The 22,552-nt window shown below is 48.5% G+C and overlaps 1 protein-coding gene across 1 annotated transcript in view; it reads left to right on the forward strand.

The window, feature by feature from the left end:
• GAP43 (growth associated protein 43) overlaps positions 1–10,135 on the forward strand; it is a 42,564-nt gene extending 32,429 nt beyond the window's left edge. Inside the window, 1 exon segment of the mRNA XM_083170648.1 lies at positions 9,466–10,135. Within this exon segment, the coding sequence (XP_083026774.1) occupies positions 9,466–9,554 (89 nt within the window). The 3' untranslated portion in view covers positions 9,555–10,135.
• Positions 10,136–22,552: the final 12,417 nt, after the last annotated feature.

The following is a 22,552-nucleotide window of genomic DNA, read 5'->3' on the forward strand; positions in this document are numbered from 1 at the left end:
CATTGCGCCTCCTCTCTAACGCGTCCTCCTGGCTCCTGACCCTGCTGTCTTGCTCTCCACAGTTTTCACACCTCCGGCCAATCTTATATTTAGTTCCAGGTCACGACACCGCTGGAGAGAAGAGGTCATAAGGGCATTAGTGACGTGAATGAAAGCCGATATAAATGGGCGCTTTAAGTTCATCCTAAGTGCACAGCGACCATTACTCTGTTATTATTATCAGTGGTTTTTCCTCCCAATATTCCTGGGCTGGATACAGTCTCCAGCGTGTGGACTCGGGCTAGGATTACAGATAATCTAATATCCTGCATTTTATTGTACTTTCCAAAAACATTGAAAGCCGTTGATGTAATAGCTCAACTGTTGGCAAATCACCTAATCCGGTTCTTTTTTTTTTTTTCCATCTAGAACAACTATGAGTTCTGAAACCTAAAGATACTACTGGCTGGTTCACCTGAAAGTGATTAGAGTGCTAGAGTGCTTTCCTTAAGGTTTACAAAATTAGGTACATCAGGAACACCCTTGCTATTTCCCCTTGCTATTGGGGAGATACTCCGATGTCCCCAATAGCAAGGAATCAGCGAGAGGACGGCCATATTGTGTACTAAGGATTGATGTTTAATTAAACAGATGATCCACTAAAGTATGATATCTTAATATTTTTCTCTTATGATAAAACTGACCTGACATTGCAAGACAAATAATAATAGTAATAATAAAAATATATATATACTCTTTCTCCTTGTCTTATTATTATCCCCCTCAATCATTTGTCTAATTTTTATCAGCACTTTATTTTATTATATAGATTATACTTTAGATTTAGACTTTTATTACTTTTCATCTTTTATTATGTATTTTTTCTCATATTTTCTTCTCTAAAATCGATCAATTATTTAATCAATCTATCAAACTTTATATAGTGCATTTAATAAAATGTGTTATGTACAATGTTTATTCTCTCTGTATGTGTTCTGTGCACCCCGGCGTTGCCTTTTTCATTTCTTTTATGCTCTTAAGCCCCGTACACACTTCAAATGAGAAACTTTAAACAGTGGGGAGGGCGGAAAAAAATATATTTTAATGATGCTATTATGATGAGGGGGTGGTTATAATAATAATAAAATACCCGGATCATAGGGGGTGTAGATATGTGTGTGTGTGGGGGTTGGGGTGGTGGGGTGGTGTTATAAAACATGCTTGTGTTTCTTTATTACGAAGATGGTACTATTTTAAGAATTCAGGAGCACTTGGGGGGGGGGGATTGCCAATGGGGAGTGGGAAGATATTTTTATTGCAAAACACATCCAAATATTTATATATTTTATTAAAAGCGCATTTTAAATTTTATTAAGTAATAAATAAAAATAAAAAAAACAGCAGTTTCTGAGCAGTATTGTGGGGAAAATGTGTTAATTAAGTGGTTAAACAATTTAATATTTCTAAACCCCAATCTGGTGATCAGGGCATTGTCCCAATAAATATCAGATGAATATGGGCCATAATCTCAGGAAGTGACATCACTGAAACTGGTATAAATTCAGACAAAATGTCATTACTGTACATGCTTATGTGATGACATCAAATTTGTCTCTTTTCAACTTGATATCATATATATATATATATACTAGGTGATTCATCGCGCCCTACGGGCGCTCTTCACACCGTCGTAAGGGGCTGCGCCCCCTTAACCTGTGCAGTTATTGTGAGGGTTGGGTGGTATGGGTGGGAAGGAGGTGCTTGGGGGTGGTGTGGGTAGGGGAGTGGTGGCTTTGGGGATACTGTGTGTGGTGGAGTTGCAGTGGCGGGGTTGGGCCGTGTCATTTGGTTAGGTGCCGTGACGATTGTGGCTGAGGGAGGTGGGGGTGCTGTACTTGGGTTGGGGGTGCAGCAGTTGTTGGAGGTGCGGGGTGGGTGAGGGATGGGGTGTGAGTGTGTTGTGGATGGGGTAGGGGCGGGTATTGGTGTACTGCAGGTGCTGGAGGTGTGGTTGTGGTGTTTTGCAAGTGGATGCGTTTGTGCTGTGAGTGGGTGGGGTGGGGTGGTGTCATGGGTGGGTGTGGTGGTGTTGTGGGAGGTTGGGGTGCGAGGGAGGTTGTTTGGGTGTGTTGTGGGTGGGGTAGTCACAGGTGTGAGGATACTGCGGGTGTTGGAGTTCCACATGCGGGGTGTTTTCGGATGGGTGGTGTAGGTTGGTGAGGTGAAGGGGTGGAATGGTTGAGAGACTGGCAGTTGCGGGGGTGGTGAGGGTGCCGGATAGATGGGTGCGTGGGTACCGCAGATGGTGGATTTGCCTGGTGCGCGGGGGGAGGGGGTCTGCGGTACCTGCTGCGGAACCCGGTGTAGAATGAGGAGGTGGGGAAGTGATGCTGGGGATGGTTTGTGGGTAGGGGGTGCTGGGAAACCTGCCAGGGGAAAGAGGAGGTATGGCGGTGAGAACAATGGAAGATGGGGGGGGTGGGGGTTTAGGGGGGGGTGCTGGGGGGGGTGCTGCAGGGGGATGTTGGCGGGGCTGGGGACCTTGTGAGGGGGGAGGGAGGGGGCAGTGGGTGGGGCGACATAGGTACCTTAACCTGGGACCTATGTACTATAGCAGGTAACGGCAGAGGTCTCTGATCGGGATGGGGGGAGAGTGAGTGTCTGTGGCATTCAATAGAAGTAAATATTTGTGGGGGATGAAATGGAATTGAGTATGTAGGGGAAAAAAGCAAATGTCCAGATCCAAACAACATTAGTGGTAAGCAGAGAGCGGGGTTCCGCTAGCTGCTGCTTACCCTCCTTGTAGTATGTAGTGCAGAGTGTGGTCCGTTCTGTGCCTGTGCTGCCATCTGCTATGTGTGACAGCAGCGCTCGACCCCCCGGAGACCCGCTGCTTGGGGGGGGGGTAGTTACTCTCGCCGCCGCTGCTGGGTAGCGCCGGGGGGGAGGGGTCATCCCCCGGTGAGCTGTTTATTGCAGGGGCGCTAATTTGAAGCGGTGTTGACTTGGGGGGGGGGGGGATCGTTGCGCTCAGCTGCTGCTCGTTAGCGCCAGGGGGGGCCTCATCCCCCAGAGCTGTTTACTGCAGGGGTGTGAAGCGGCTGGCAGCGTTGACTTGGGGGAGGGAGGGGAGGCATATCACCCGGTGATTCCGCTGCTTCAGGGGCGCTAGTGTGATGTGGCAGCCGGTGAGTGAGTTGGGGGGGGGGGGGGCGAGTACCCGGTGTCATCAACAGGCGCTGAGTGTGTCCGAGGCGGGGGCGGGGGGGGGGGCGGTGTGTAGCCGTGGGACCTGGTGTCATCAAGGGGCGGTGTAGCCGTCGGGCGGTGTTTGGGTGTGTATGGGCGGTCATGGGGAGTGGCTGCCGAGGAGGGGGCGGATAATGTGGGAGCTGCTGTGTAGGACAGAGGGCAAGGGGGTGATGTGTAGATCGGAAGTGCCCAGGATTTGCAGTGTGGCTAACGGTGGACGGGCCTGTCAATCAGCCGTGGAAGCCCGCCCATCGTTACCTACACTGCTTGTGAGTGACAGATCTGGCTAAATATATAAGAGATGTGAGTGTAAAAGGTGAGGTTGTGTGTTTTGTGAGTGGTGTAGGGTGCAGGAGTTAATAGAGATATAGGGTAAGTAGTGTGAAGCATGTGGCATGGAGTTGTGAGTATTGTGAGGCATGGGTCGGTGCGCGTGCGCGCGCGTGTGTGAGTATTGGAGGCATAGATGGGTGTGTGTGTGTGTGTAGTTGTGAGTACTGGAGGCATGGATATGTGGGTGTGTAGTTGTGAGTACTGGAGGCATGGATGTGTGTGTGTGTGTGTTGTAGTGAGTATTGGAGGCATGCATTTGTGTGTGTGTGTGTGTCTAAACCCACACAATATAGTGTGAGATTACATGTTTAAGGGAGGAGAGGTGTGTTATAAGAGGCGTTGTTGGTGTAGTGTTATGGGGTGGTGGGTGGTAGGTACATACTGTATGGTGGTGGAGAGTGACGTTTGGTGGCAGCAGGTTATGGAGAGTGTAAATAGATGTGGGGATGCGAGTGTAAAAAGTGCGGTTGTGTGTTTTGTGAGTGGTGTAGAGTGCAGGAGTTAATAGAGATAAAGGGTAAGTAGTGTGAAGCATGTGGCATGGAGTTGTGAGTATTGTGAGGCATGGGTCGGTGCGCGCGCGCGTGTGTGTGTGTATTGGAGGCATGGATGGGTGTGTGTGTGTGTAGTTGTGAGTATTGGAGGCATGGGTGTTTGTGTTAATAGTTGTGAGTACTGGAGGCATGGATGTGTGTGTGGTAGTGAGTATTAGAGGCATGCATATGTGTGTGTGTAGTAGTGAGTATTGGAGACATGCATGTGTGTGCGCGTGTGTGTGTGTGTTTGTGTGTGTGTGTGTGTGGAAGTGAGTATTAGAGGCATGCATGTGTGTGTGTGTAGTAGTGAGTATTGGAGGCATGCATGTGTGTGCGCGTGTGTGTGTGTGTGGTAGTAGTGAGTATTGGAGGGATTCAGTACTGAATCCCGGTGGTCGGGATCCCGGCGTTCGGCTAATTTGAAGCAGTGTTGACTTGGGGGGGGGATCGTTGCGCTCAGCTGCTGCTCGTTAGCGCCAGGGGGGGCCTCATCCCCCAGAGCTGTTTACTGCAGGGGTGTGAAGCGGCGGGCAGCGTTGACTTGGGGGAGGGAGGGGAGGCATATCACCCGGTGATTCCGCTGCTTCAGGGGCGCTAGTGTGATGTGGCAGCCGGTGAGTGAGTTGGGGGGGGGGGGGGCGAGTGACCCGGTGTCATCAACGGGCGGTGAGTGTGTCCGAGGCGGGGGCGGGGGGGGGGGCGGTGTGTAGCCGTGGGACCTGGTGTCATCAAGGGGCGGTGTAGCCGTCGGGCGGTGTTTGGGTGTGTATGGGCGGTCATGGGGAGTGGCTGCCGAGGAGGGGGCGGATAATGTGGGAGCTGCTGTGTAGGACAGAGGGAAAGGGGGTGATGTGTAGATCGGAAGTGCCCAGGATTTGCAGTGTGGCTAACGGTGGACGGGCCTGTCAATCAGCCGTGGAAGCCCGCCCATCGTTACCTACACTGCTTGTGAGTGACAGATCTGGCTAAATATATAAGAGATGTGAGTGTAAAAGGTGAGGTTGTGTGTTTTGTGAGTGGTGTAGGGTGCAGGAGTTAATAGAGATATAGGGTAAGTAGTGTGAAGCATGTGGCATGGAGTTGTGAGTATTGTGAGGCATGGGTCTGTGCGCGTGCGCGCGCGTGTGTGAGTATTGGAGGCATAGATGGGTGTGTGTGTGTGTGTGTGTAGTTGTGAGTACTGGAGGCATGGATATGTGGGTGTGTAGTTGTGAGTATTGGAGGCATGGATGTGTGTGTGTGTGTGTAGTAGTGAGTATTGGAGGCATGCATTTGTGTGTGTGTGTGTGTCTAAACCCACACAATATAGTGTGAGATTACATGTTTAAGGGAGGAGAGGTGTGTTATAAGAGGCGTTGTTGGTGTAGTGTTATGGGGTGGTGGGTGGTAGGTACATATGGTGGTGGAGAGTGACGTTTGGTGGCAGCAGGTTATGGAGAGTGTAAATAGATGTGGGGATGCGAGTGTAAAAAGTGCGGTTGTGTGTTTTGTGAGTGGTGTAGAGTGCAGGAGTTAATAGCGATAAAGGGTAAGTAGTGTGAAGCATGTGGCATGGAATTGTGAGTATTGTGAGGCATGGGTCGGTGCGCGCGCGCGTGTGTGTGTGTATTGGAGGCATGGATGGGTGTGTGTGTGTAGTTGTGAGTATTGGAGGCATGGGTGTTTGTGTTAATAGTTGTGAGTACTGGAGGCATGGATGTGTGTGTGGTAGTGAGTATTAGAGGCATGCATATGTGTGTGTGTAGTAGTGAGTATTGGAGGCATGCATGTGTGTGCGCGTGTGTGTGTGTGTGTGTGTGGTAGTGAGTATTAGAGGCATGCATGTGTGTGTGTGTAGTAGTGAGTATTGGAGGCATGCATGTGTGTGCGCGTGTGTGTGTGTGTGTGGTAGTAGTGAGTATTGGAGGGATTCAGTACTGAATCCCGGTGGTCGGGATCCCGGCGTTCAGAATCCCGACGCCGGAATCCCGACAGCCGAAATGCCGAGGCCCCCACTACCCCATGGGGAGAGAGGCGTTGGTGGTGTAGTAGTATGGGGTGGTGGGATTGTACTTAGGGTCCTGTACAGTGGTGGTTTGCTGCAGCAGGTTAGTGAGAGTGCGGATAAGGGAGGAGAGGTGTGTATGAAGTGGCGTTGTTGGTGGTGGAGTGGTATTGGGTGCTGGGTGCTGGGTGCTTTAAGGCTGCTAAAGTTGTAAATGCAGCACGTACTGGGCTGCGATGGAAACCCTGGTGTGTTGAGGACTTTAGCACACCTATTATGGCACTCAGCACCCCATGGTGGGAGAGCTGTTGGTGGTGTAGTGGTATGGGGTGGTGGGATGGTAGTTAGGGTCCTGTACAGTGGGGGTCAGCGGCAGCAGGGGTGATAGTGCGGTAAGGGAGGAGAGGTGCGTTATATGCGGGGTTGGTGGTGTAGTGGTATGGGGTGTTGGGTGCCACAGTAAATGCTGCACGTACTGGGCCTGTTTAATACTTGAGCACACCTATTATGGCACCCAGCACCCCATGGTGGGAGAGCTGTTGGTGGTGTGGTGTAATGGGGTGGTGGAATGGTAGTTAGGGTCCTGTACAGTGGTGGTCAGTGGCAGCAGGGGTGATAGTGCGGTAAGGGAGGAGAGGTGCGTTATATGCGGGGTTGGTGGTGTAGTGGTATGGGGTGTTGGGTGCCACAGTAAATGCTGCACGTACTGGGCCTGTTTAATACTTGAGCACACCTATTATGGCACCCAGCACCCCATGGTGGGAGAGCTGTTGGTGGTGTGGTGTAATGGGGTGGTGGAATGGTAGTTAGGGTCCTGTACAGTGGTGGTCAGTGGCAGCAGGGGTGATAGTGCAGTAAGGGAGGAGAGGTGTGTTAGAAGCGGCGTTGGTGGTGTAGTGGTATGGGGTGCTGGGTGCCATAAGCCTGCTAAAGTAGTAAATGCTGCATGTACTGGGGCTGTTTACTACTTTAGCACACCTATTATGGCACCCAGCACCCCATGGTGGGAGAGGCATTGTAGTGGTATGGGGTGGTGGGATGGTAGTTAGGGAGCTGAACAGTGGTGGTCAGCGTCAGCAGGGGTGACAGTGGGTTGGTACTTACTGTGAATTAGAGTGTTGGTCAGCGGCAGCAGGTCATCCAGAGTGCGTCGTGAGCAGGGGCTGGAGGGTGGCGCTGGGTAGCATGATGTCCAGGACAGCTGTGGGCAGCGGCAGCTGTGGGCAGCTTGAGGCAGCAATGGCAGGCGGCAGGTGGCAGGCTAGCGGTGCACTGTGCACCTGCGATCCGGGCGGCTGTGGGTGGGCAGTGTGTGCGGAGGCAGCCTTACATCTCGGCTGGATCTGCTCTCTGCTGCGGCGTAATGTAGCTGGCAGCGGCTGGCGAGGCGCTGTGCGGGCGGCTGTGGGCGGGCAGTGTGTGCGGAGGCAGCCTCAGCACTGCTGTCCGTCTGTGGATCCGGCCGGGTGTGGGGGGATGCGCCTTTGGTCGGCGTGTAGTAAGGGGCGGGCAATGTGGGCGGAGCCAGCGAGACACAGTTCTGGCCGGGTGTGGGGGGGGTGGGTGCGTCCTCGGACGGAGGGTATTTGTGCTGGGAGGAGCGGTGTCGGCGGCGGTGTGGGCGGCAGAGAGAAGGTGAAGGGGGTGGGGTTGGGGGCGTGCTGTGCACCCATGGGGCAGGGGGGGTGGGGGTGTTTGCGCTGAGGGGGTTGGTGGGCGGTGACTTGCTGCAGCTGCCTGGTGTAGAAGCCAGGGCAGTGTATGACATTGCCCAGGTCTGTGTGTATGTGGAGCCCTGCCCACCGTTAGAGACTGGGTTTGAGTGACAGATCTGGCTAAATATATAAGAGATATATATGTGTGTGTGTGTGTTTAGTGTCTGTGAGTCTCTGAAACACTGCCATCTGTTGGCAGAGAGTGAACCTTAGGGCCATAACTAGGGGGGGGGGGGGGGCTAGGGGGTCATGCGCCCCGGGTGTTGCATGGAGGGGGGGGGGTGCTGTCAGGTCTGGGCAGCGGGGGTCCGGTGCCTGGCAGTGGGGGTACGGCAGCGGGGGTCTGGGGACGGGCAGCGGGGGTCCGGGGGCGGGCGTAGCGGCAGCTGGAAGCAAGCTACACTATTTGCCGGTTGGGAAACAGATTTTGAAAAGACTTGCCGGACGCTGATTGGCTGAATTCTCTCAGCCAATCAGCGTCCGGCAAGTCTTTTCAAAATCAGCAGCGCTTCCCACCACCAGGCAAATAGCGTAGCCTTCTACGAGTGAAAGCCGCCGCTGCCCATCCCCGGACCATAGCGGGGGGTCGCTCAGCCTCTGGTGCCAGGGGCAAGGCAGTCATTTGGTCCCCGCCCCCCACCGGTCAGGGGGAAGGGGGGGCGTCAAAATGACTGCCGGGCGCCGGATACCCTAGTTTCGGCCCTGGTAAAACTACATCTCTTTCTCACACATGCACAAACAAAGAAGGTAGCAGGCTAGCTTTTAAAGCATTTGCTTCGAGCGAGCTTACTAGTGTAATAATAAAATATATATATATATATATACACACACACACATACATTAGACAGCTCATATAGATATACTATAGATATATTTATGTTTTGTTTAGTAAACCTTTTCCATCACAATAACCCAGAGCGTCCTATTCTAGAGTGTTTTATGACATATAACGAAGAAGGGCCATGTTTCCATTCACTATTCCCAGATGGAAGTTAATTGCTGTATTCATTGTCTAGTTGTATGTGTGTGTTTTGGAAGATTGCGAGTTGCTTCATGGGCGTAGACATGTGTTGTCCAGATGCTGAGTCTGTGGGGAACACTGAGCGTAAATAATCTCTTCTTATGTTAGCGCAGTAAATCTCAGCTATAAAACCCGTATATCCTGGCGGCTTGTAACACGGCGAAGCCCTAACGCCTCCATTGTCACCGGGAGATGTGCCCTTAGTGGTGCTTACGGCATTCGTGGCTACGTAGCTTGTTTAAGTCATAGTACAATGATTAGAGTCACCTCTGCCCCAGACATGATGTAATCCTGGTCAGAGTGGTTTGTATTATAGAGGCGTCACTCCTGCTGCTGCCTTACACCCTAAAATTGATGCTTTATTGAGTTTGTGGACATGGAATCAGGAATTAACAACAGGTCTTCTCCGAGCTCTTACGGTGCCTCGATTCGGAGCACAGTATATATGATATTTGCATGTTCCATAGCCTGCGGTATGTAACCCACTTCCTGTTCTATCTAACACCTTGGCGCAGGATCGGGAATCTGAAACATGGTTCATTTAAGCGCATTTGATTGTTTACAGTATCATGAATTGATGATCCGTTTGTTCTGTTCAAAAAGACGACTTTTGCTAAAAACTTTCTTCTTCTGTTTATTCTGCAGATGACGTAGAGGGAACCAAACCTAGCGAAAGTGCCCAACAAGAAGAACCTGCCGGTAGCGAGAACAAGGCTAACCAAGAAGATGCCTGATGAGAATGATATGTCCCGTCCCCCCCTCTTACTCTCCTCTTGGACTCCAACGTTCTACCCTTCCGGTTCCGCCCCCCCATTTATCGACCCTCTTCCTACTCCTCACGTGGGCTCCTCCACCTCACCCCCTACTCTTTCTCTGTGTGGCAGAACATGTAAAAGGCAGGAAAAAAAGTTTCAGTCCAACAGTGTGGCTTAAACATTCTAAGTGTTTCTTGGTGTTGTTTATGGCAAGTTTACAAGTATGGTCCAATCCAGTTCATTTTGGAGATTCTCTTTCGCACTGTATCCGAGTTTAATTCCAGCTCCTGTGCCCCCCCTCCCTCTCTCTCTCTCTGTTCCGCTGTGTGCAATGTTCCGTTGAACTATGGGTTAACCGATCTATCCAGTGAATTTCAAAAAGCGTCTTTTTTTTTGTTTGTTTGTTTGGTTTTTCTCGTTCATTCATTTGCTTTTTTATATTATTTTTTATTCTTGTTTATCAATGTGATGGAATGAACTTATCGAACAAAATAATAATAATAATTAGCCCGCCCTACAGTTTGTTTTCCAAAATAAAGCGATGTGCCAATTAGCGTATACACCGGGCCGTCCTCTGTGTGGTTTTCTTTTCCCATTCACTGAACTGTTTGTTGACACCTCCAGAAAGATGTCTGCCGAAGTGTCTTGTTCTAGTCCTGCCGATGTACGGTCTGACGTTAGGGGCAGGCAGAAGAAATACTTAGTTTGCACTTCAGTGCTGAAATAGATGGTAATAATGCTACATATAGCATCCAAGCGTTCTATAAAGCAGTGGTGGCCAATACAGTTATCGGGGGCTCCTTACAGTTCACGTTTTCAAGACCGCACAGCTGGTGCACATGGCCACACTCGTTTGCTAAAAGGCCCCCAGAGTGGGATGTTAGAGCTCAGAACGTGGTTATAATTAACTCGAAATAGGGTCGGTGCTGTCTCCAGTTAAAAGAGCCTTGGATGTGTAATGATTCTCCCACCCGTAGTTGGTAACACACTGCAAACCCTGTCATTATTATATATTATGAGTCAATATTTTTATTTTTCTTAAATAGTGTGGGTTTTATCTTAACTTCGAGGGTTAATTAGAATGTAAAAGTAAAAATATAAATGAATGAGTAGTATCATAAAACGATATGGTAAAACAATGTATTAAGCACTTAATGAGCAATTGGTGGGGTCCGCGAGTCAGGGTAGCAGTGTAGCGTCTAGCACTAATTAAAGTTTCTAGGATCCCTGACTCCCTAATCTGACATAGGTCCTCTGGCCTTCTGTTTTCTGCAAGTTGTCTGCATCTCGTTTCTCCGCAAAGCGGACGTTTGTGACGGGAGGTTCGGTTAGCGCGGTGCATAGACTGACGGCTTCCCCAGCAGCCCCCAACGTGTTTCGATTGTTTCCTCTCTTTGGCCCTTATTCTGGTTGGTGCGGTCAGAGCCGCACGCGGGCCGTACCGTCCGATTTAGAATAAGGGCCTTTGTTAGGGATGCTCAATTTTTATTCCTCTTTTGGGTTTTTCTTTTTTATTCTATAATAACTTTATTGTTCAAAACAGAAGTTCAGTTAAGAAAAAGTTGGCAGTTATTTAAAAATTGGCGGCAAGCACATGTTTCAGTGTATGTTTTAATGTGTGTAAAGTTTTTGCTGAATTATGTTATTTTTCTAGCTAAGAATACTGCCAGTTAACTTTCATTGTTCAGGCTTCTTGGTTGGAGGGTGTTGGGGTTTGTATAGAACATAAAGAGATGTAACCATTGTTTTACAGTATTGTTTTATGATACTGCTCGTTATTTATATTTTTATGTAACATTTATTAATTCATACACTAACAATTAAGTGATTCTATTTCACATTCTAATCAACCGACCAATTATAAAGCCGCTAAGAAAAGCGCAGAATGCACTTGTTCAATTTTACTATCGGCTATGAGGGTTAATATCTCCAAATGAAACTTAAGGGGTTATTCAGACCTGATAAGTTGGCTGCTAATATGAATAGCCCCGCGATCAGGTAGTTGCCATACAGATAGAGTGAAATTCCGCCAAATATCGCAGCCCTGCTATTAGCTGCAAATCCATTCTCCATCGGAGGATTTTCCCAGTCTGTACGTAACCCAAAACCTACTATGTCCCAGAACCTCCCTAAAAGCTCCTGGGCACTCTTGCGTTTCCCTGACACTCCCACCAAACAGTCAGGTGACACCCACAAACACCCGCTACCTGTAAATTAACTTACGAACAACCTGCAGTTAAAAGAGGATGGCTTTGCGCATGTGTGCTACTGTACGCCAATCTATAATCGTCCGGGATGTAAATCTGCAGGCATCCAATCAGGTCTCTGTAACCTCCTTAGGTATTGAAATAGTTATTTTTTATGTCAGTTTACAGTATATCATTCTTTTGCATCTCATTCTTCACAATAGTGATTTTTTTTTTTTATGTCATAGTAAAATATTAGTTAAGGTTGAAAAAAGACGTTAGTCCATCGAGCTCAACCTCATTGACTTGTAACTACTGACCTGAGTAAGTCATATCTATAGGATTCCCTTAGTGGCCAATAACGCATCCAGTTTTCATTTACATTCATACAACAGTATTTGCTGTAACCACCCCCACCAGCAATGAGTTCCAGAATGTTACTGCTCCAACGGTGAAGAATCCTCTTCTTTCTTCAGTACGGAATTTATTTTCCTTGAGCCTCAGTACATGTCCGCGTGTCCTAAGTATAGGCCTGTTAGTGACCAATCATCTCCCAGTTCCATATGATTCCCAATCCTGTATTTGAACTTACTAATCATATCAATATACAAATCAAACCTCTGTTTCTACAGTGAAAACATAGCCTGGTTAACCTATCTTTGTATTCTAGTGATTCAAGACCTTTTACTAGCTTAGTCGCCCTTCTCTGTACCTGTTCCAATTCATTTATGTCCTTTTTAAGGTGCGGTGCCCAGAACTGAACACAATATTCCAAGTGTGGTTTCACCAATGCCTTGTAAAGAGGCACTATCACATTGGCATCCCTTCAATCCATACCCCTTTTAACGCATGCCAGTGTCCGGTTTGCTTTTGCTGCTGCACTGAGCAGTGTGCACTATTACCCAGTTTATTATCTATGATGACCCCCAAGTCCTTCTCTACAGCAGAATTCCCTTTAAAAACTCCATTTAGCCTATAAGTAGCTTGTTCATTTTTGTTCCCATAATGAATTACATTACATTTATCAATGTTAAACTGCATTTTCCACCTTTCCACTCACCATTCTAGTTTAATGTATTCACTTTGTAGTGTTTCCACATCCTCTCCTGGGTTAATTTCCTTACTCAATTTTGTTTTTTCAGCAAATATTGGGGGGGCAGATGTAAAATGTGCAGAGAATTCGATTTTGGCGAGTTATTTTGTTTCTGTGCAGGGAAAATACTGACTGATTTATTTCAACACTGCAATATACCTGTAGATCTCACTTTGAAGTAAAACCCCACCCATATCTAACTCTCTCTGCACAAGTAACATCTACCCCACCTGCAGTGCACATGATTTTGTCCATCTAAGAAGGATTTTGTCAGAAGGAGTGAACCAAAATAACCCCCTATGCATTTCCTATATCATTAATGAATATATTAAACAAAGTGTGTCCCAATATTGAACCTTGTGGGACTCCACTTTGGACCTTACCCCAGTTGGAATGTATGCTATTTACCACCACTCTCTGTTCCCGATTGTGCAACCAGTTTTTAATCCAATAACAAATTTTATCTCCTAACCCTAAATTTCCTAGTTTCATTAATAACCGTTTATGAAGCACTGTGTCAAAACTTTAGCAAAAAAAAGTATTACATCAACAGATTTCCCTAAATCCAGTCCCCTACTGACTTCCTCATAGAAGCTAATTAAATTAGTCTGACATGATCTCTTTTTGACGAACCAATGCTGAGCCTTACTTATCACCTTCTCCTGAAATTTTGGATACTATCTCTTATTATTCCTTCTAATATTTTCCCTACAATGGATGTAAGGCTGACAAGTCTATAACTTTCAGGGTTAGTTTTGCTACCTTTCTTCCATATTGGTACTACATTAGCTATGCGCCAGTCCCTTGGTACCGTCCCCGAGTTTATTGATTCATCGAATAACAGATATAATGGTAGTGCTATGACAGCGCTCCTTCTGACAAGTACCGGACCTCCCAACATCTAACGGCCACAAAATGGCTATAAACGTTGTTTTGCCGTACTGTATGTTTTAATACGTTATTAGAATATCTTCACAACCTCACAAAAGGTTCCTTGAATACTCCGAATGCACTTGGTGTAGAAGAAATTTAGCAATAACTTCTGCAACGCTGTCCTCAACTCGCTCTCAGTGGAGATATGCAAATGTTACAAAATGACCAGCACCGGTCTCACCCAGGACAGGAGTCTCCCGCACCGTCCAGGGACTAGCTTGTAAATACCCATTTCCCAAAACACTGGCCCGGTTCTCCCAAGGAGTCAGTCTCCTTTCATCTCCATTCTCAGCATGGCAGAGATATGTGCACATTCTCTATGAGTAAGAACCATATTGATCCATCCCATTTCCTACATGTTGTCTCTAATTGACCCTGACAATCTGCTTCAAGTTACGACAATGGCAATTCACAAGAACCGGCTAGTTGAACACTGTGATTGGAGACTCTCCAGTTGTGAATCATCACCTGGTCTCAGTGGTGCCCCTACCAGTGTTCCCCACCACTGCCAATGGGACACACACTGTACCAGTTCCATCAACAATAAAATGACCCTTAAAATAAGCAAAAACTATTATCACTTTTACCATTTATATCTCCCACATACTCAGTAGCGCTTCGCAAATGAGAAGAAACACAGTAATGACATAAGACAGACAGAGAGGAGGGAGGGTCCTGCTCGCCAGCTCTGCCGAGACAGAGAAGATTGATACATGAGGTGATACGACACAGGCCGAGTCTACATTCTGCCTTGTAGATATTTCCCTACTTATATTGCATTACCGTTCTATTTCCTCATTAATTAAAAATTCATGAGATTTCACTTTAATTGTCTGCGCATTATAAGGGCCTTAAAAAAAATCAAACCATAAAATAAACACCGAGGCTTGCACTCTATCCCCCACCGTCAGCAGATTCCTAATGAATAGAGGCGCTCCATGCAGGCTGATCGGAGCTGCATCGTGGGTACTTTACATAATGTGAAAACAAGGAATGCATCTTATCTTACACATGCTTAATATTAACCCGGACCATCGGCCACGCTCATGACCCTTTCATTACCAGCAGATCCACAGGACATCCAATCTGGTGAGAAAAGTAAATTATTACTGTACATCTAGAAATAGGCCATAAAGTGGGCCTTCCCTGACATTACATTGCATGTATGTTTACTGTATGTGCGCTAACTGCCCCCCCCCCCCCCCCCCCAGTGGGATCAGTATTTGGAGGGTATGCTGTTCCTTGTAGTGCATGTTGGAGCATGCCCCCAGGTAATGACATACTGTAGTGTAGGACCACCAGAACATTGACATCCAGTGGTTTCTGTTCCACGGTCCATCCAGAAGAAAAATAAATCATTATACAGACCAAGCGGAATCCGGTGCAGCTCCCCGATGCTGAATGAGTCTGTTAAGTCCACCTACTTAATAGATGGGCAGCCAATTAAATGCAGTGTCTCATCAAGCCCTTTTTAACTGAGAGAATGCTGCCCAGGGGCCCAGAAATGACTTATTGGACTGCCAGCAAACAGGAAGAGAGAAACGACTGGGCCCCAGTAATAGCCCTGGCCCCGTAGCAGCTGGTCCGACCCCAGGACAGATAAAACCTGTATTGGCAGAGCGATAAGGAGCAGCACATTCAGGTTGCCCAGATCACTGGATTGTGTAGTGTAGTAACTGCACTACAGGTACTGCTGGGTTACAGAGCAGGACCAGCAGCCCAGGTAACACAGATTGCTGGGTTACAGAGCAGGACCAGCAGCCCAGGTAACACAGATTGTTGGGTTACAGAGCAGGACCAGCAGCCCAGGTAACACGGATTGTTGGGTTACAGAACAGGACCAGCAGCCCAGGTAACACAGATTGCTGGGTTACAGAGCAGGACCAGCAGCCCAGGTAACACGGATTGTTGGGTTACAGAGCAGGACCAGCAGCCCAGGTAACACGGATTGTTGGGTTACAGAACAGGACCAGCAGCCCAGGTAACACAGATTGCTGGGTTACAGAGCAGGACCAGCAGCCCAGGTAACAGATTGCTGGGTTACAGAGCAGGACCAACAGCCCAGGTAACACGGATTGCTGGGTTCCAGAGCAGGACCAGCAGCCCAGGTAACACGGATTGTTGGGATACAGAGCAGGACCAGCAGCCCAGGTAACACGGATTGTTGGGTTACAGAGCAGGACCAGCAGCATGGGTAACACAGATTGCTGGGTTACAGAGCAGGACCAGCAGCCCAGGTAACACGGATTGTTGGGATACAGAGCAGGACCAGCAGCCCAGGTAACACGGATTGTTGGGTTACAGAGCAGGACCAGCAGCATGGGTAACACAGATTGCTGGGTTACAGAGCAGGACCAGCAGCCCAGGTAACACAGATTGCTGGGTTACAGAGCAGGACCAGCAGCCCAGGTAACAGATTGCTGGGTTACAGAGCAGGACCAACAGCCCAGGTAACACGGATTGCTGGGTTCCAGAGCAGGACCAGCAGCCCAGGTAACACGGATTGTTGGGATACAGAGCAGGACCAGCAGCCCAGGTAACACGGATTGTTGGGTTACAGAGCAGGACCAGCAGCATGGGTAACACAGATTGCTGGGTTACAGAGCAGGACCAGCAGCCCAGGTAACACGGATTGTTGGGTTACAGAGCAGGACCAGCAGCCCAGGTAACACGGATTGTTGGGTTACAGAGCAGGACCAGCAGCCCAGGTAACATGGATTGTTGGGTTACAGAGCAGGACCAGCAGCCCAGGTAACACGGATTGTTGGGTTACAGAGCAGGACCAGCAGCCCAGGTAACATGGATTGTTGGGTTACAGAGCAGGACCAGCAGCCCAGGTAACACGGATTGTTGGGATACAGAGCAGGACCAGCAGCCCAGGTAACACGGATTGCTGGGTTACAGAGCAGGACCAGCAGCCCAGGTAACACGGATTGTTGGGATACAGAGCAGGACCAGCAGCCCAGGTAACACGGATTGTTGGGATACAGAGCAGGACCAGCAGCCCAGGTGACACGGATTGCTGGGTTACAGAGCAGGACCAGCAGCCCAGGTGACACGGATTGCTGGGTTACAGAGCAGGACCAGCAGCACGGGTAACACGGATTGTTGGGATACAGAGCAGGACCAGCAGCCCAGGTGACACGGATTGCTGGGTTACAGAGCAGGACCAGCAGCCCAGGTAACACGGATTGCTGGGTTACAGAGCAGGACCAGAAAAGTCTCTTAGAAAATGGCTGCCCCCATACAGTATGGGGGCAGCCATTTTCTAAGTGTCCGTTTTCATTATAGCAGCTTAGACACTAGCCAGTGCTGGGAGAGATGGGACCGTGACGGGACCGGGCACGGCAGGCAGGTACCGGCAGACAGCAGCGGGTAACTATAGCCCCGCAGACCCCCGGCGCCCAAACTTTCTCTGCGCCTCCTCGCCACCGCGGGGGCTGCGGAGCTATAGTTACGCCACTGAGATATATATATATAATCAGTGGTCAGTCAGAGCCTGCACCAGACACCCGTCCGTCACTTGTTATTTGCTTTACAGCACAAAGTGTGAATTAGTTCCAGGGATTGAGCAGAGCAGAGGGAATTGCAGCCTTTTAGTCACAGAGCTCTCAGCTAAATCTCTGAATGTAGTCACCAAATAGATGTCACTTTCCCATTGTAACTAGCAATCCCCTATGAGACACTTCCCTCTGCTCCCGCTAATATGTGTGAAGTGCCATTTATACAGACACATGGGTGGCAGATTCCCGCAAATAGATAAACTGGGAACTGGGTGTAGTGGCATTTGCAGCACAACACAAACACACTTCATACACATATATATCCACAGTATATATAGAGAACAGACCCTTGTTTCGGGCCCACAGTCACTATAAATGATGATGTAGGCTGCCTAGTTTACAAAATCCCCTGTTGGATGGGGGATGGGAAAAAATATGGCGTACAGTAGTAAGATAGCGCCCCAAGTGTTGATCTTACTATTAGATCAAAAAAGCCTTACAATATTTATCTTCTCGAAAGCATGTAAAAGAAGTCCTTATATTACAAATATTCATTAAAAAGCCTCTTATTCAAAGATTGATGGCAACATTCCAGATGACAATGGAATTCTTTATGGTATTTCAGACACTTTAATATAGAAAACAAGAAATCCCAACGCGTTTCGTCCCCTTCTGGGACTTCATCAGGGGTTTGCCGTTATAGAGATGAATGAATGGCTGTAACTCACTGAACCCATTTGTTCCGGGGTCTGCACAAATACACACCTGTGCATGCACAGACCCCCAAATATTGGAACGGGGCCTCATTCACCCTGTTCCGAGTCATCTTGAATCAGGACCTTGCTGTGTAATGACTAACTGCAGAATACTGATTTGTCTACCTACAGTACACCTCTCCTCAATTCAAGGCAAATACCCCTGTTTTGGTAGGGTATGGATCATTAGGTCGACACAAGAAATGTCTACAGGGACTTAAGGTCGACAGGGTCCTTAGGCCGACAGTCTGCATTTTCGAACTTCCGCAGGTTGACCTAAGGACCCTGTCGACCTTCCCTGTCAACCTAAGGTGTGTTGGCCTTTCTTGTGCCGACCGCATCCCGTTTTGGTACACCACAGATTTTCCGACACTTCAGCGCCAGACACTTTTTAACATAATGGACAAAACCATGTGCACTGCAGGGGGGCAGATGTAAAATGTGCAGAGAGTCAGATTTGGGCAAGTGATTTTGTTTCTGTGCAGGGTAAATACTGGCTGCTTTATTTTTACACTGCAATATAGATCTCACTTTGAAGTAAAACCCCACCCAAATCAAATTTTCCATCTAAGAAGGAATTTGCCAGACGAAGTGAACTAAAATAACCCCCAATATGAGGTCTGACCTTTAGAGAATTAAGGAGTAGAGAGATAAAGGGCCTAATTCAGACTTAATCGCAGTGCAAATTTGCTCGCAAAACCATGTGCACTGCAGGTGGGGCAGATGTAACATGTGCAAAGAGAGTTACATTTGGGGTAGTTATTTTGTTTCTGTGCAGGGTAAATACTGGCTGCATTATTCTTCCACTGCAATTAAGATTTCAGTTTGAACACACCCCACCCAAATTTAACTCTCTGTGCACATGTTACATCTGCCCCACCTGCATTGCAGTCTGAATTAGGCCCAAAGTACAAAGCCAATCATCTCCTAACTGTCATGTTACAGGCTGTGTTTGAAACATGACAGTTAGGAGAAGAATGCTTGGTACTTTATCACTCTCCGTCGTTATCTCTCTACATCTACTTCTGGCCCCATGTGACTTATTAGCATAATTAATGCGACAAAGTAAAATGCACCAAGTACCCTGGATCCAGGCGCTGGCATTGCAGATTCTATCTATAATTTATCTATTGCATCCTAGAAAATAATAGGCACAATCTGATTGGTTTTCATTATGTAAAGATTTAGTAAATATTCCCTGTGAAATGCCAACCCCAGGATCCTATTTCTGATTACTCTCTGACATTATACCCGTTCCTTTACCCCAAAAATACTAATTATTGGCGCCTAGAACACAAATTCTAAATCAGGGTTGCCAACCCTCCCGGAATGGCCGGGAGGCTCCCGAAAATCGAGTCCCCCTCCCGGCCCCCCGGAAAGGTGGGCAACCCTCCCACTTTCCAGCGGACCCCCTTCCCCCCCGCATGTCCACGGTGGCAGAAGCTTTAAATTGCTGCGATTCGCAGCTTTTCTGTGGAGGGGGTGGGGATAAATGTGCATATTTAGCCCCGCCCCATCCTCGGAGACCCACATAATGCGGGATTTGCATTACTGGGGCAGGGACTCTCCATCAGGCCCCGCCCCCAGAAGTGATGCTGACAGTCTCCACTCTGGGGATCTCCCGGAGAGGAGACTGTAAAAGTCGGCAACCCTGTTCTAAACGCCAGTGATAGTGTTCCCCCTGTGTACGTCCATGTGCCGGACTGAGCAACCACTCCGACGCCCACTTTGAGCAATGTTCAACTGATAGGGCTGTTTCTAGGATGGTGAGGATGGTGCCCCTGCACAGAGCACTGCAGGGTAGGGGCGCTGTTGGCATCATGAGTTAATTATCTATTTGAAATACTTTCATTTGTAGCTTCCTTCCTCTTTGAGGCCAGCATGTCCTGACCGCCGTGTCTCCTTCCATCACTGATACCTATACCACATTCATGAGCTTACATTGAGAGCTCTTTGGTATTCAGTCACACTGTCCTTTATTACATTTCAAGATGCTGGGATTCAAACCCATCACCTGGGATGTCTGGCCGCACGCTACATAGATCTGTCCAGTTGCAATGCTGATTATTTTTTATAAAGTTAGAATTCTCATAGTTTTTATGCAGAATCGCAAAAGAAAGCAACACGGGTGCCAGTACTCCTTCTTGCACAGGACACCAAAAACTCTCGGTACAGCTTCTGTCAACTGAACCATGAGTGCAATAACTCCATTGACACTCCCATACCATGCTTCTGACACACCCATATAATGCCCCTGACACGCCCATACCATGCCCCTGACACGCCCATACCATGCCCCTGACACGCCCATACAATGCCACTGACACGCACATACCATGCCACTGACACTCCCATACCATGCCACTGACACGCCCATACCATGCCACTGACACGCCCATACCATGCCACTGACATGCCCATACCATTCCACTGACACTCCCATACCATGCCCCTGACACGCCCATACCATGCCCCTGACACGCCCATACCACGCCACTGACACTCCCATACCACGCCCCTGACACTCTCATACCATGCCCCTGACACGCCCATACCATGCCCCTGACACGCCCATACAATGCCACTGACACTCCCATACCACGCCCCTGACACTTTCATACCATGCCCCTGACACACCCATACCACGCCCCTGACCCTCTCATACCATGTCCCTGACATGCCCATACCACGCCACTGACACTCTCATACCACGCCATTGACACTCTCATACCACGCCACTGACACTCTCATACCATGCCCCTGACACGCCCATACCACGCCCCTGACACTCTCATACCATGCCACTGACACTCCCATACCATGCCCCTGACACGCCCATACCACGCCCCTGACACTCTCATACCACGCCCCTGACACTCTCATACCACGCCCCTGACACTCTCATACCACGCCCCTGACACTCTCATACCACGCCACTGACACTCCCATACCATGCCCCTGACACGCCCATACCACTGACACTCCCATACCATGCCACTGACACTCCCATACCACGCCACTGACACTCTCATACCATGCCACTGACACTCCCATACCATGCCCCTGACACGCCCATACCACGCCCCTGACACTCTCATACCACGCCCATGTGGTCTCTGATTCGGACCCTGTGTATTAGTCAGCGTTTGGATCCTGCGGAGACAGTAATCTCATACGGTAAATCCACATGCGCCTCATTACTTGTCAGTTCATTTACCAATTATATGGTGTCATTAAACCTTTCAGTAATTATTCAATATTTATTTCTGTGATTGATTTCAAGGACATAAGGTGGAAATCAATGTAGGGTTCTCTGTAGCATAGTGAGTGGCTATATTCAGTGTACACTCACCTTATCCATAAGTCAATGATGCCCATAAACTGTACATAAATCTGATATTCACCGGGGGAGTATATAATAGCCCAGACTATGACTATCACTATGACTGGGGCTATGAAAGAACCCTGGCCAATTACTCTGCAGCCAAGGGGGCATGGTCAGGTTGGGATCATTAGGAGGGGACGCGGTGCACCGTTACGGTGTCGACATTCTGGACTGTCGACCTTCCCCATGTTAACCTAATGCTTGTGTCAACCTAATGACCCTGTCGATCTAAATCCAAAGTCAACCTTTTGAGTGTCTCAGCCTAAGGCCTGTCGATGTTCAGTGGTTGACCCAATAAATGTTGATCTTCTTGTGGTCAGCGTACAGTAGTGACCGTACGTATACCGGCATGGTCATGTCTCATAGGGACGTCCCACGAGTCACACGGGACTGGCCTTGTGGCATGCTCCCATCTCTCTATACGCTGGACGGCCACGCAGAGCATTGGTAGGGTGAGCGTTGGTCTCTCTTTGTGGCTGGACCACGCCCTGACTGGAGGGATTACATCAGAACAGTGGAATGTGGACCCATGGTAAATTGCATTCTAAGCCAGGGTTTGATCAGCAGTTGGAGGATATGGCCCGAGAGTGTCCCAGGTACCAGCCTGCCTGCACCAAGTTTGGCACAGGTGCTGGATGCCGGCAGATCTCAGATTTTTTTTTAAAGCGACAATCATTGTACAATATAAAGTCAGGTTGGCTTTGCCTAGTAGAGGATTGCCCCTTTAAACAATATCTGAAATCTGCCAGCATCTTGCAATTCCAGCAAACTCCGACCCTCTTACATATGCCCCAGAAGCGGCTAATCGCGAAGGTTACACAATGTATAGGCCCATTGTCATACATACAGTAGTGGTAATTCAGCCCAGGGTACTGTGACACAGACGCCTGGATCTGCACTTGATGGAGAAAATCTGCTACGGAAGCTTCAGTGTCACTGTCAATACTGCACCAGCAGCACAGAGGGTTGTTTGGATTAATTATTCAGAGTAATGCAATTGTTTAAGCCAATGATACTGTTAGATATTGGAATCAGGCACTGCCAGAACCATACTTCCCAATATCCCAATACTCCTGCCAGTGGCGTAACTAGAAATGAAGCTCCCCCCTGCCAAAATAATTC

Source organism: Crinia signifera, chromosome 2 (genome assembly GCF_055691185.1).
Source record: "Crinia signifera chromosome 2, ASM5569118v1, whole genome shotgun sequence".
Lineage (NCBI taxonomy): Eukaryota > Metazoa > Chordata > Amphibia > Anura > Myobatrachidae > Crinia > Crinia signifera.